The sequence below is a fragment of the Zalophus californianus genome, chromosome 15 (assembly GCF_009762305.2).
Source record: "Zalophus californianus isolate mZalCal1 chromosome 15, mZalCal1.pri.v2, whole genome shotgun sequence".
Taxonomy (NCBI): Eukaryota; Metazoa; Chordata; class Mammalia; order Carnivora; family Otariidae; genus Zalophus; species Zalophus californianus.
The window spans coordinates 71,615,989-71,630,790 of NC_045609.1; the positions used below are offsets into that span (position 1 = coordinate 71,615,989).

At 47.5% G+C, this 14,802-nt stretch overlaps 1 protein-coding gene across 8 annotated transcripts in view; it reads right to left on the minus strand.

The window, feature by feature from the left end:
- Positions 1-14,802, minus strand: part of LOC113921442 (nebulin related anchoring protein) — a 70,323-nt gene that overhangs the window by 14,547 nt on the left and 40,974 nt on the right. For 4 of the 8 annotated variants that reach the window (XM_027592116.2, XM_027592143.2, XM_027592105.2 and 1 more), the window contains 10 exons: positions 12,221-12,319; positions 10,518-10,622; positions 9,725-9,832; positions 9,069-9,182; positions 7,167-7,364; positions 5,387-5,491; positions 4,147-4,245; positions 1,903-2,007; positions 1,447-1,554; positions 242-553 (listed from right to left, as the gene is read on the minus strand). In XM_027592116.2, the coding sequence (XP_027447917.2) occupies positions 242-553; positions 1,447-1,554; positions 1,903-2,007; positions 4,147-4,245; positions 5,387-5,491; positions 7,167-7,364; positions 9,069-9,182; positions 9,725-9,832; positions 10,518-10,622; positions 12,221-12,319 (1,353 nt within the window). The remainder of the gene's footprint in view (positions 1-241; positions 554-1,446; positions 1,555-1,902; positions 2,008-4,146; positions 4,246-5,386; positions 5,492-7,166; positions 7,365-9,068; positions 9,183-9,724; positions 9,833-10,517; positions 10,623-12,220; positions 12,320-14,802) is intronic. The other 4 variants (XM_027592123.2, XM_027592133.2, XM_027592151.2 and 1 more) reach the window with 4 other exon arrangements.

Sequence of the window (14,802 nt, forward strand, 5' to 3'; positions counted from 1 at the left end):
TCTTGTTGACTGTGGTAACCCCAGGGCCTGTGATGGTGCCTGGTACATAGTAGGTGCTCAAGAAACAGTTGTTAGGTGATTGATTCCAACCTAGATGACCTAACATAGAGACCCAGCAAGTCGATTTGGGGGTGGGGTGAGGGGGGTTGTTGGAAAGGCTAAGGAAGAAGCAGAGATTTACACCCAGTCTTGGTGGGAGGAGGAAGGTCAGGGGCTAGTGTGCAGCCCGAAGGCCCCCTACCTCACTCTGCAGGGCATGAGCTCTCTTGGCCCAGGACATCTTCAGGTCCTCTGGCAGAGCCGTGAACTCGTGGCACCGTGTCCTGTAGTCATGGTCGCTGGCGAGGGCCTGGGCCTTCCTGGCGTGGACCAGATGCACCATGTCCAAGGGCAGGTGGCACTGGGCGTGGCTGCTGGCCGCCCCCCGCCTGTACTGAAGCTCACTCTGCAGCTGGCCCACCCTCCAGCAGTGCTGGAGCCGGGGGTCATCGCTCACGCTCCGGGCCCCAATCAGCCTGCCCCGCTCCTTCACAAAGTCATGTCTGTAGAGAAACTGCAAGGGAGGACCACCGTCAGGGGCCGGCATTTGGCCTGCTTAAATTCCATCTGCACGTTTTCACTGCAGACCCTAGAAAAGTCACCTGTTCTTATACTCGAGGAGGTGATGATTATAAGAAAAACCACAGCGAGGTTGGCCTGAGAGCGTGCTTCCTCCCTGGGGGATGAACAATTAAAACATCGCTCCATTCTTCCTATCTAATTAAAACCAGATCCTCAGAACCAAAGAAGGGGACCCACTCCCCTTAACATGTCCTATGGCCAAAAGGAATTTATCAAAAAAGGTAAAAGAGAAACTTGTGCTTTAACCATGCGTACTTGGCAAAACATGAAACCCAAAAGACAGGATCCATTTATTTGAAGTCCACATTTTCTGTGATTTGTTTGTGGGAAAGAGAAAGTCACCTTCATGTCCCAAAGCTACGGACGCTATCAACAGAGTGGCTGAAAGACAGCTAGCAAATCCTCACACCCACATGTGAGACTGCAGAGAGCCAAGAGGGAGATGTGTTAGGGCTGGGTTACGATTTCTATAGCGAGTTCTCTTTCGAATTCTAGGTGAAGTTGGGCAGTGCACATGTTACCGGGCGGGGGGGGGGGGGGGGGGGGGCGGGAGGCGCGGATTGTGGCCCAGACACTGCAATTAGAAAGAAATCATCATCTCTTTCCTGCTGGAGACCTTTGCCTGAATTTAGCCTCTGATTAACAGAGCCTTTCCTTCCCTTCCTCCGTCAAAGAATCTCATTTCTAACTAATATATTCTGCAGGTGACATCCTGTCTCACAGGGTGATAGATTTGCTTTAATTCAGGAGAATCAGCCGTAGACATTGTTTTACATGAAGTTAACAGAAATTAGGCAAGATGGAAGGTCATATCATTCAACTCACATCACTGGCTATATCTCCAGAGATGCGAGCAGCCTGGAAGGGGAGAGCGTCTATTGTCAGCTTGTAGCCTTGAGCACGGAGATTACGCCAAGACTCCTGGTATTTTGCCTACAGTAGGAACACATGTAGATCTTCTTAAAAAAAAAAAAAAATTACATGAATCGGCGAACAAAGGCTACCCCTTTCATTTGTTGTACAGGGTTCCAGAATCGATTTCTGACCAGCAAAAGCTCTCTCTTTTGCAAAGACAATCTCATCAGCCCATATGCTGTAGTGCACGCTGACGCATTTGGACACCACACACTTGGGAAAAGGCATATTTACCGAGAGCATCGAAAAGACATTTTTTTTTTAAGTTTCTGGGAACCCCAGAAGGGTCAGTGGGAGGTCCCATCACAGCCACAGATATACGCGGCTTTAGAGCCTGTCTGAGCCTCAGCAACAAGAAAGGCTTACGTCACTCAGATTGACTGCGTTTGTTTTCGCTCGGACAAACTCGGGCAGCCCCAGGGTCACAGTGTACCGGTGCATCTCATCCTCTCCGGCTGCTTTATAGAGGCGCTGGGTAAAAGAAAAGAAAGAACAAGCAAGGAGACAACGCTGGGTGTTTCTGCAATGCTGGAGGTCCCTCGTTTGCAAGTGGGAAGTAGGTTTGCGGAAGGCCCCTCGCCATGTTGTGGGTACACCTTCTGCTTTGGGGAAGATCTTTCTTTCAATAAAGACAGTCTTTTATGAGTCAAATTGAGTGACATAAAAGGAATATGTAAGGAATTGCAAGTTGCTTTTGATGGGGCTCAGGACAGGTTACCCCAAAATATGGCACCGTGGCATCCTGAGTCCTTTAAGCTGAAGGAATGTGAGACACAGCAGGGGTTAGAAGAACTCTTCCTCCTCTCCTCTCCTGACACAGGTCATAAGAGCCTCCTATGAGAGGTGCCCTCCCTACACCCAGAGGAAACAAGCATCCTTATCACCAAAGACCAAGGGCCGCTGAGAGGAAGCTGAGGGAACAGACCTTGCTAAGTGCACCCCTGTTCTTAGCTCTATCACATCTTCCCATGACTTTCTTTCTTTTTTTTTAAGATTTTATTTATTTATTCATGAGACACACACACAGAGAGAGAGAGAGAGGCAGAGGGAGAAGCAGGCTCCCCACCGAGCAGGGAGCCTGATGCGGGACTCGATCCCAGGACCCTGGGATCATGACCTGAGCCGAAGGCAGACGCTTAACCATCTGAGCCACCCAGGCACCCTTTCCATGACTTTCTACTCCTCATCAAATCTCGTACAAAAACGTTCATGTTTAACCATTTCTTCTGGTCTTCATCTCCTTATGAAGGCTCCCATATCATGTAAAACTCATATTAAATAAACTCGTATGCTTTTCTTTTGTTAATCTGTCTTTGGTGACAGAATCCCCACTGAGAACCTAAGATAGGTAAAGAAAAAGGGGTTTTTTTTTTTTTTTTTCCTCCCCTACACTTTACTCAACAATAGGCCGAGGAAAGAAAAGCACATTTAGGAACGTCATTAAGGTTCTTCTCACTGTAGGCTTTTCCCTTGAGGATATGGTGTATAGACAACAAATACTAAGATCTGGGAAATTTAGGAGAAGCTCTGGTTGGTGGAAGAGAGGCTCCCAAACCCTGTTCTGCACCCTTTACTAAAGCCCCAGCTCCTCCCATGAACGAACTCATGCCAGTGTTGTCCTGGGAGGCCTCAGCCAGTTCCGGAAACACCTGTTCTCATGACCAGAAATGGGTCTGTGGCTGGTGAGTTCTCCGAGGCCAGAGGCCACCATAAGAGGCATGGTTACCCACAGCATCCGGCTCACACAGCAGGCAGGAAAGGCTCCAGAGGAATTTAAAATTGAGAACGTCATTACACAAGCCCTTGGGAGCATTCTTATCCCAAGCTGCTGTGTCTTACTTTTTGATGTTGCTGAGAGTGGAACCTCACTGTATAAATAGCCAAATCTCAACTGACTTCTAAAAGAGTCAGAAGGAGAATTTTTAAAACTAAGGACAATGCCAAATTTAATTCTCTCTCAAGCTCAATTTCTATTTCAAACTTGTAAGAGAGCCACTAAGAAGTAGAACCAAAGGGGCTGGAATGATGATCTGATGTCACGAGATTCCTTCCCCTGTATGCCCCTCTACTAGAGATGATTAAATGAAGTGAGCAAACAGCAGGTGAGGGGAGGAGGCAGAAATTCCAGAACGCTGACAAATACCATACTACATAACCACCCCTGGGTAACCACACATCCTCTCTCTACTAATCATCAGAACGACCATATAAATGTGGTTAGCCAGTATGCACCTAGACAGAACAGATGAACGATGGATCAGTACTTCTCAATTTCAACACGCAGAGGAAACCTGTGAGGATCCTGCTCAATGACCTTGTGGATTCAGTGGGTCTGGGGTGGGGCCCAAGGTTTGGTGGTACTAACAAGCCCCCAGGAGGTACTTGTACTGCTGGTCTGTGACAGCCCGTGGGACTAGAGACTAAACCCGATTTCCAGCTAGGACTTCCTTCCTTCTGGAAAATGTTTACATTCCGTATAGGACGTTCTTTTCTTTCCAGAATTCCATGTAAACACTTGTGTTTTTCCCCGGCCCCAATCCCACAAATATTCAAGCGTATTTTGAAGAGTCTAGCTTTTTAAAAGCCCATTCCAAAGCCATCCGATTTTACCTCATTGGTAATCTGGTTGCTGAATTTTGCATGAAGGAGGCTGGGAGTGTCTGTCACAGCTGTGTACTTGAATGACTGGGGATGCTGACGGTATTTACTCTGAGGGAAGAAGACAACTTGATAAGGCATAAAACCGGAAGCAGAACAAGCTCTATAAGTGCTAGTTATAAAACCTCACTTCGCAGCTGCTAGTCCCTCCCCCAGAACCCAGTCTGATGCCTGCTCTTGCGGCCTCTGTGAATGTGACTATTGAAATCCACATTTTGCTCCTGACCTTTGCTCAAGGGAGACCCAGAGGTCCTCAGCTTTGGGGGTATCCCAGAAACAACTGTGCAGCTTAAAAAAAATACATAATGCCTTCATCCCACCCTGGAGACCAGGATTCAGTCAACTGTCCGTGGGCCCAGGCCTCTGTGTTTTTTTAAAGTTCCAGAGAGGATTCTGATGCACCACCAGGTTCAGAAACCACTCTCTTTTGAGATTTCACTGGAAAAGGAAAGCACAAAGTTCAATCTAAATTCCCACGGTGAGACCAGTCCCATTTTCTCAGAGCTCCTAATCAATGTGTAAGCCCACCTGATACTTCCAGTGCCTTCCATCATGCCCTCCTGTCCTTGCATCTACAGCAAGTGGAAGTCCCAGAGCCCTCGCAGGTGTAAGTAAGTTTCCTCAGGCGTTCAAAGAGCTTAGAATCCTAGACTTCTGTATTTTTACCATGAAATTATCACCAAGCTTATAGCAATCATTTCCCAGCCACCAGAGAAGCACGGTTGCTTAGATTATTCATGTCAATCCCCTAAAAACTAAATGAGAGAGGTAGGAGCACCCCCATTTGACTGATTAAGAAGTTGAGACTCAGAGAGGGCAGGTGACAGGCTGGAGGTCACAAAGCAAATGAGTGCTGGCCTAGAATTTCAGTCTCTCCATCTGTTGGTCGCCAAGGCCTGCCTTCTTGTCATTGTACCCTAGGAAAGCAGATCTTGCGAGCCAATGAATAATTCTTATGGGTTCACAGAAGAACCGGCTTGGTATTTGCAAAGCTGTCTTAAACGGCATCCAGTCTGAATGGAGAATCTAGTAAGAAGAAGGGCCTGGCAAGAGGTAATGCTGTGAGTGGCCATTGTTAAGTTGAACATCTAGCTCGCTCTAGCAGTGAGCAGCAAGCTGAGTGCTGGGGAGGTACTTCTGCCATGAAAATAGACTGACGCCCATCACCTGTCTGTCCAGGGCCCCCGGTTACCTCACTGATGAGTTCAGATGCTTTCTTTCTCCCTTCAATCTCCAACGTGCCCGGAATGATACAGGGAACGCCTCGCATAAAGTTCAGGTCTGACCGGTACAGATTCTGTGAGAAACAACACAAGGCATAAGAAAAGCCAAACTCACAGGACAAGGAAGAAAGAGACGCCCGAGGATCCATGGCAGGACAACATCATAATTAGAATGCAAGGCCACGCCAAGTCTCTGCAGAGAGATCATCCTCAGCGCACACACAACGCCTCTCAGTAAATGTTCATTGGGGGAACAAAACCGTAGGTCAGGACAAAAGATTTTCTGCTGTCACTTGTCTCAGGAGCTGCAAAGGGACGAGAGGTGGGTTTTTATCTTAACGTGGGCTCTCAGAAAATAAACGCTGGAGCGGATTGTGGTTAGGAAGTCAGTTGTCTTGGGGCAAATGTGGAAATGATGGTTTAATAGGTCTTCTAAAACAAAACCCAGCAGCAGAGGGTAACATTAATTAATCATGGCTTAAGAAAGAGCTAATAAATGAATCCAGAATCATCTGGCACAGGCCTGTCTGAGTCTATCACGGGTAGGGGCGAGTGCGTGTACCTGAGTGATTTGGGCTGACAGTTTAAAAGGTCCCCAAATTCACGCCCCTGCTGCCACCAAGGTGCCCCCCTGGCATGCTGCCTTCCAACTGCTATCACGATGAGAGGCAGGGCAGGCGAGGGATCCACTCAGGCAACACACAGGTCCGGAGCTAAGCGTGGCAGCTCCCTCGTTTCTGCAGCTGCTCTGGGACTCCTGACAGTTCATGTCATCCAGTAAACACTGTGCACAGGCAGCAGATTCGAACAGATGACAGAAACCCAGATCTGAGCACCCCTCTGTTTCCAGGCCCTGTCAGATCAGGAATCAGTCTTTGTCGGTGTTTGCCCTCCAATCCCGGCCTGTTAGTTGCAAACCCCATCGCACGGAAACCCAGCATGCTGGGAAATAAGGGGAGTACCAAACAGGACGCTGCTGCCTGTTAAAGGGAGACATCCAGGCTCTCTTCGGGAGTAAGGAAATCCTCAATGCTTCCCAACACTCCCAGGCCACCTGCTTCAGCAAACAGGTGGCATGAGCTCAAAATGCACGTGGGAGGCCTATCAAGGCCTCCACAACTCCTTGCGGGGACCCAGGAAGAATCTCTGGGGCCCAATGTCCTGCCCTCCTCTGGACACTCTCCTCTGCTTTCAATGGGTCCACTCTGACCCCACCCTCTTCTAACAGAGCATAGCCTGCTGCAGAAAATGGGAAACCTGGCAATGTACAAAGCACCATAAAGAACCTCCAGTCCAGCCTGAGGCCAGAGGCAAAGCCACTGGCAAATCTTGAACATGCAAAACTGTGAACTGAAGGCATCATGATCAGATACTGTCTAAGTTCAAGTGTCAGCCCCCCTTTCTCACTGATAGTTGTGATCTCGGGCAAGCTACATATTTTCCTTCTTTGAGCCTCACTGTAATGTCTCCATAAAATAGGGTAAAGACTATTGACATAGGGTTCTTTTGAGGTTTAAATGAGATCATGCATGAAAACGTAATGCTTAGAAACAGTAAACGTTTCCTGCTGTTGTTAGATCTGTACAATCGTGCTGGGCAGGAACACCGGGCAGGGCTTCTGAAGAAAACCCGGGTTTAGGATTTCTCACCTCCGGAGCCCCCCACGGCACCAAGAGAAGCTTGCAGGTCCCTGCCTCATGGTCAAATCTGAGCCGACAGAGCCCCGAGAGAGAGGCCGGGTCTCCTTACCTCGCTCTGTAACTTGTGAGCTTTCTTGGCGCAGCTGAGCCTCAGGTCTTCGGCCAAGGAAGTGTACCGGGGGAGCGAGTGTCTGTAGTCCTGGTCGCTGGCCAGGCTCTGAGCCTTCTTGGCATGCACCAGGGTTACCATGTCCAACGGCAGATGGCAGTGTGCCTTTGAGAGTTCAAAGCCTTTCTTGTAATTCACCTAGAGGGGCAGACACATCAACAGCGGCTATTTCAAAGCCACCATTTGCACAGGGGCCATCAGGGAGAGCAGCGGCCATGCAGTTGTCCCAGGTAAGCCGGGGAGACGTTCCTGGCAGGTCCAGTGCTCCCTTCCTGCAGGGACTGGCTTCAGAAGCAGGACTCATCTCCCGGGCCTGAGACTCACCACCCCCAGCTCCTGGAGGTCATCATGATTTGGATGATGATGGACCATGCCTCCCCCAGTTGGGGATAACACAGAAGTTCAAGAGACAGGAATAATGTCAGTGATGCTCTTGCTCGAGTCTTTAGATCTTCTCATTTTCCAGAGACAAGAAGCTACATGGCTAACCTGTGCCCTGCCCACCAGAGCTTCTCCCCATCACCCTCTCAAGTTCAGATTTTAGACACCGGGGACTCTACTCGGGTGAGTTTGTGAAGAGTTTCTTCAAAGCATCAGATGACCTCCTAAGAAATCTGGAGGCCAGGAGCAGTGGGGCCAGTTCTGAGGGATGCGTGTTCCCAAGAGCCCACCATGCATGCTGAGGGAAGAAAAGAAAGGGCCATTCCAGACCACAAACTCCACTGCAATGCACAGAGAAGCTGTTGGAAGGTCGGCAAAGCTCACTCCGGGCTTTCCTGGAATTCTGATGCATAATCACCACCTATTCCATCCTTCCCAAAGCTCCAGCCACCCCTCCCTAACCTCCTGCTCCCATCTCCATGAATCCTCCCCTGACCCCCAGCATAAAGCCGAGGACAATTCATGTCCAACCCCACACTCTTAGGTCAGCACTCCAGCACAAAAATGGGGGGGGGGTGGGGGAATATTAGAAATGGGGAAACTGAAGCAGAGAACAAGATGGCAGAGAACGTGTGAAGCTGTGGAAAGAGCATGAGATGGAGGGCTGGCTCCATGTCCACTTTCTAGCTGAGCTTAGACAAAGGACTGAAGCACTCAGAGTCTAGGCTTTCTTATCAGCAAACCAGGCTGATAAGACAATGACATTCCTAGAGACAGTTCAGTGGTCAAGTGAGATGCGGTGTGTAAAAGTGCTTAATCCTCTGTGACACAGTGGGCACATACTAGGTTTTACCACCACCATTAGCCAACTCACATGTGTGCAAGGGGGCAGTGTGTACACGCTTGTGCCAGCATCCAGGGGGTCGAACTCAAGGGCTGCAAACTCAGATGGTTCCAGGGGCCAGACAAGTAGCACCAGGAAGTAAAGAAGGAAGTGGCGGAGGAGGGGGTGGCTGCATGACCAGGGGAGCATAGATTCCTTCTCAGTGGACTCTCAGCAGTCCACTTCAACTCTAGCCTTGAGGGATCCAGGCCCAGCTTCTGGCCAGAAGTCTAAAACTTTTACATGAAAATTTCCGTTTTTAAAGGTTTGCAATTAATTCACTCTGCAGACCAAACAGAGCACCTCTGCCGTGCAAATCTAACCCACAGGCCCCCATTTGTGGCCACTGGTCAAATCATAGAATGCCCAACCCCGAAGGGACCGAAGAGGCCAACGAGCTCAAACTCTCTCTTGATGAAGGAAGAAGCTAAAGCCCAGAGGAGCCAAGGGACCTAACAACGACACAGAGTCAGTCAGGATAGGACCAGTGACCACAACCAGAAGGACCAAGGACATAAGCTGGCTGGGCATCATTAGGCGGGTGGGCCCCCAGCTCCACTGCATTTTCTCCCACTTACTTCGCTCTGCAGCGAGTTCGCATACACTGAATGTGCGAGGCTGAGATCGTCTTCCAAGCTCCGGGAGCCAAGCATCTGCCCTTTCATTTTCTCAAATGCCTCTTTGTATTTGTACTAAAGGGAAAGAGAGCGGGAGAGAGTAACAGCTCGGGGACAAGGGACACAGAATGGGAGAGGTGGGTATTGGGCGAAAATGTTTTGTTCTTTTGACAGTGACTGGGTGAGTTAAAAGAAAACGCGCGGGAGTCGTCAAAAGGCCTATTCTTTCATATGCAAGACTCCCAATGACTAAAGGGCTGGATATGAAGTGGCAGGACGCGTTAGCACTTGGGCGGCCCACGCTAGAGGAAGGTGGGTGCATTGTTAGCAGTCTCTGCCCGCGGACTTGCTTTAGGAAAGCGCCTGGTGGAGGGTGCATTTCATCTGCCCAGGGCCCGGAGTTACAGTCCGGCACTGGGCTTTGTACCCGGGCTTGGGGATTTTTGTTGTTGTCTGGTCTGTTCTTTCTTGCTGGTCGTTATCCGATTACCCTAACACAGTCATTTGGGAAAGCAGAGGATAGTATCCACAGGCAAAAGAAGGCAGGGGTGAGGGGCAAAAGGAGTAAAAATTGGTTAGTATTAAACATTGACACAGTAATGGAGGTGGATGCTCACATCACTTATGATTTCACTGGAAGCCTTTGCTGCCTGGAATGGAATGGCATCCAATCTCAGCTTATAGCCCCCATCCCGAAGTTTGCTCCAGGATTCCTTATAACGTGTCTGTTGAGAAGATGTGAACAAACAAAGACCTTCATGGGATCTGGTGGTTCTGAGATTCTCATTACCCAGATAGGGATCTGCTTTGTTGTTGGGTTTTCTCCCACCCCACCCCCGCCCCCACCCAGGTGGATCCTGCCTCGTGTCCACCCATGGGAGGGAGAGCCTCTTGGGGGGTACTCTTTGGAGTCAGACAGACCCAGATTTCTCTGAACAGCAAGCTGAGTGGAAGCAGCAGGTATAAGGCTGAGTATGCAGAGCCCTTTACGTAACATACACAAAACTCAACTGTCTCTGTCAAAAAACAGGAAAGGCGGGTGGGGGGGGGTTGCTGATCAAGTTCACGAGAGGGAAGCGCCTCTCCTTGGCATAGCCTCTGGGTACACTTGCCTATATTCTGATGCTCCTGTATTTCAGCCCCTTGGTACAAATGCCCTTTGTACTAAGGCAGTTTTCCCAGTCTCCTTGTAAATGAGCTTGACTCTTCTGCAGGACGGCCTACCTATTCTGCAGAGCTCTGTGCCAATGAAAATGTGGGGGCCCTTGTTCAAAACTATGACAAATTTCAAGATGGTGACAGCACAGCATTAAACTTGGTTCCAGGCCCTTCTGAGCCCAGGCTGTTGTGCACCGTCCAGGTCACCTGACCTCCTGTAATTAAAACCAGTGCCCCTTCCGTCAGCCTCACCTCACTGATATTCATGGCATTCAGCTTGGCCAGCAGGACTTCAGGGAGGTCGGCTGTCTGAGTGTAATGATGCTTTATGTTTTCTCCTTGTTCCCTGTATAACCTCTGTGAATGGAGAGAGGTTTTGTATTAGACCCAGGAGGCTCCTCCACGCAGCCATCAGCCAAGTCGCACTCCTGGGGACAAGGGTGGGGCGGCTGCCCCCTCCCCATAGAGACAGGATGCTGGGTGCCTCTACCTTGATCTCACAGCGAGCATGGTGACATGTACTTCATCCCCTCCTGAGCCCTCCAGCTCAGAACATGGCAAGCTGAAACTTGCCTCTCAGTGAACCCCCTCTACTTGTAGCATCTGCTGACACAGGTCAGCAGAAAATGAGATCTACTTAACCGTTAGTAATTTTGTTATTCCCTATAAACCGTGACAGGGCATCAAAATTCAGAAGCATGAGAGATGGCTCTTCCCCAGGTGAGGTTTGCCCTGGACTGACTTCAATCCCTGTTCCCTTCCCCCATCTCAAGGATTCTTGTGCTAATAAATGTCTACTCGGCGGGTCTGGGGTGCTATTCACCCGGAACTCTGATTTGAGCTCATGACATCCTCGTAGTGACAACATATGAAGTTGGCATCAGCCGCCAGAGAAAGTTTCTAAACCAGGCTTTTCCATCCTAAATCTTATTAGTGTGTCCACATTTCTCCGTATCACAGCAGTGCCCCCTAGAGTTGGTTAGGGTAAGGAAGAAGCAGGTGTTGTTTTCCTTCATACAAAAGTTCTTGTTTGACCATCTGTGTTTCTCAGAATTCAGTGCACTTCTGATGGGCTGCTCGTCAAGAAATTATAAATTCCTAAACCCATAAGTGTGTAAATCATCTCATAACATATTCTGACAGGCACTCAGGACATTTCCAAGTGCCTGTTGAATGAAGCACCCCCAGAAAAATTTATTCAACTGGGAAGCAAGAGAGATAATCTTGAAAGTCCTCTCCCATCAAGATTTGTGAATTTTCCTTGTGGCATGTTGAATGGTTTGAAGATATTTATAAGGCGTGTCTGCCTTGCACAAAGATCTGTGGGCCTCTCTCAGTAGAATCAGCCAAAAGTGGTTAATCCTAGTCCTAAAGTGAGTTTTTATAGGATCTCATGGTTCAATTTAGTCTCCAACGAACGCTGTGCCGTGAAGGCAAAAGGCCAGATCTCAGTTTCACATTATAAAGGGAATATGGGAAATGCCTTCAAAGTTAGTCTTATATACACAAGACCCAAATCATTTTCAAAGTCTTTAGGGGAATTCAGAGAGCAAGAATTTCTGCCCCTGGGTCCCAAGGCACCCTAGCAGGGCTGAGTCTGCCAATTACCAAGAGTTTTGGCCCCAAAAATTCCAGTTCTGAAAACAAAACTTCAAAACAAAAGGACAGAGGAAAAGCCCCACCACAGACAAATCTTGAAGACATGCAAATGGGAAGAAAGGAGAGCACGGGGGCGGTGGAGTGGTGGAGCCCCACTTGGCATCCAAAGAGCAGTAACACCCCATTTGCATCCTAATGAGGAAGCCCCCCTGCTAAGGTGTGCCTCTGCAAAGGACAAGAAGTTCCTTCATCCTTAGAAAAACAGAAGGAGCAAGGCAAGAACCCCTCAGCTTCAATCGCAGTGTTGAAAGAAGAGCCCACTCTTAGAGTCATAATGTATATATATTATCACTTACATCCACTGCTTGGGTATAACTAATTCTGGCCTGGACCATCTCCGGAGTGTCTTTAATACTGGTAAACTTCAAAGCATCTGGATGCTGACGGTACTTCTTCTGTTGAGCAGAAAAAGATCAAAGCTGTGAATTTTGTGCTGCTCTTTCATGCCATTTGAAAGGGAAAATCATAGGTTGCTTGAGATTAGAGTGAATTTGTGAACATAATTATTATTCAGCTTCCTCCATCTTTATATCCTAGGTGCCTTCAGGTTAATATTTGTTTCAATTTAAGAATAACCTCATGTCAATTAACATTAAAGTATTTCTACCTGGTGCAAAGAAAACATTGCAAAATTAGGTTATACCAGTAAAATACTGTGGGATGCACACTTAGGGAAGGATTCTTTTTATAGGCTTCAAATACTGTGTCACAGTTGTTTACATATCTTAGTTTGGGTCTTCCAAGCAAGAAGGAAGTCACATTTATCAATTGAAGCTTCCCGTTTTCCTTCCCCAAAAGGACTTGGCAGAGATTATCACAGTCAAAACCCTTGCATTTAACAGCCAGTGATAGAACAATTCAATCCTTTAGAACCCAGGTCAGTTAACACAAGCAAGAATTCTTTAAAATGTTACAATAACAAAAAGAAGGGTGCTATTATTGAAAGGAGCCATCATACATTTTGAAAGGCACTGGGGAAAAAAAAAAAGAATTACAAAGAATTCAAATGCTGGCAAAGACTTAGATACCCAACTCTGGTTCTAAAAGTCACGCTTAAATTAATTCCTGTTGTGTGTGTGTGTGTGTGTTTTAATCCATATATATCTCCAGGAGACTAGAACCATTGCTATCTTAATGGAATTACAAAGCGTATCTTTCCTCAAATCAAATAGTTATTTTATAAACATTTCCTCATTTAGCAGGTTCAATTTTTATATCCTGGGTTGTTTAAAGAAGAATCAATTCAACATCCAGCCATCTGTCACCTGTTTTTGTAAATAAAGTTTTATTGGAACACAATCATGCTCGTTCATTTATGTGGCAGAGTTGAGGAGCTGCAACAGAAACCATGTGGCCCACAAAGCTGAAAATATTTACTATCTTGTCCTTGACAAAAAAAGGTCTGCTTTAAGTGACAGGCATCTGTGCATTTGTGGCTCTTTCAACAGTGCATGGCATTCTGTCTGAAAATTGAGAGGTTAGCCAATTTGACACTAAACTGGAAATGTGCCAAACTGAAATGAGATGATTGGGGAAAGTTGCTGAAGGATTTTCTTGCCCTACTGAAGTTGAGAACTGGTGTGAAGCATAGAAGATAAGCACATTTGTTGAGTAGGTTTGCAAAATGAGGTGGAAAATTAAGCCCACCGTGGGATAAATAGTTCCAGAAAGATCCCTTGGATGCCAGACTTAGATGCATGAAGGAATCATCTTGAAGTCTAAATTGTGTGTATAATTTATTTTTCACATCCTTTTATGAGTGGGCCCAATGAGAGTTTAGGATCATGAGTCCTCAAACCTACATGTTTGCTCCTGCAAGTTTCTCAAAATCATCCTTTTAAAAGGGCCTTTCCTCAATCAGACTGAACTACTTAGGGTAGTACAGTAGCCACAGAACCCCCAGGGTCTTCTGAGCCTTGCATGTTGACTAAGATTCCAAAAAATTAGGCCACTCAGACTGATCCCGCTTTTGGAACCAGCTCTGTGACATGTCAGGTTAACTAAAATAACCTCCCTTGGGAAAATATCAACGCTGGGCAGGTGTGTTTGAAAAACCAACTTAAGGGTCTTTCTGTTTTACCTATACATTTAGTAAAAAAGTCTTCTCCAAACAAGGTCCCAGGAGACTTATAACAGGCTATATAGTCTTCTGGGGTTATGGCCATTGTGGTCTCCTCCCCACCCAGAAGTCTAGAAAGACCAGGTTACTCTGAAGGCAACTAAGAAAATTCTCACTTTCCTTCTGAGAAAACAGACATGAACAGAGGGGGATTTGGGCTGTTGGAGGATGTGCAGCCTCCATGTGAGCATGAGGCTAGGACAGCTCCCTGGTGTCTCTCTACCTTTTGGCAGAGTCTGGAGACACTTTTGGTTGTCACAACTGGGGAGAGGGTGCTGTTGGCATCTAGAGGATAGAGGCCAGGGGTGCTGCCAAACACCCCACAAGACGCGATAGCCCCCCGTCCCCCCAGCCAGCAACAGTTTTCACAGTGTCAATAGTTCTGAGATTGAGAAACCCGGATCTAGTCTTTAAACGATCTGTTTAATGAAATTCTCCTAAAACGTGAGCAAACGGCTCTTTTTAACACACCGTGACGCCTTAGGGTCCGGCTAGGGAGGTTACAAGTAGAAAGGAGTGAGATTTAAATAGAAGTGAGACCCCCTTAACAGGACAGACCCAAGTCACGTGCTCCACACCACGTGAATATTCAAAAACTGTTTACACTGTGGCAGAAAGAGAGGGAGAAAATGTGCATAAAGTCACAAAAGAGCTTTCTGGGTGCAATAAATGTAACTTTTCATCATCTCTCCCTTGTTGCTTCATTAAAAAGGTAAGTTGGTAGGTAGCAATTGAGCTCTTTTTGATTGTCATTACTAT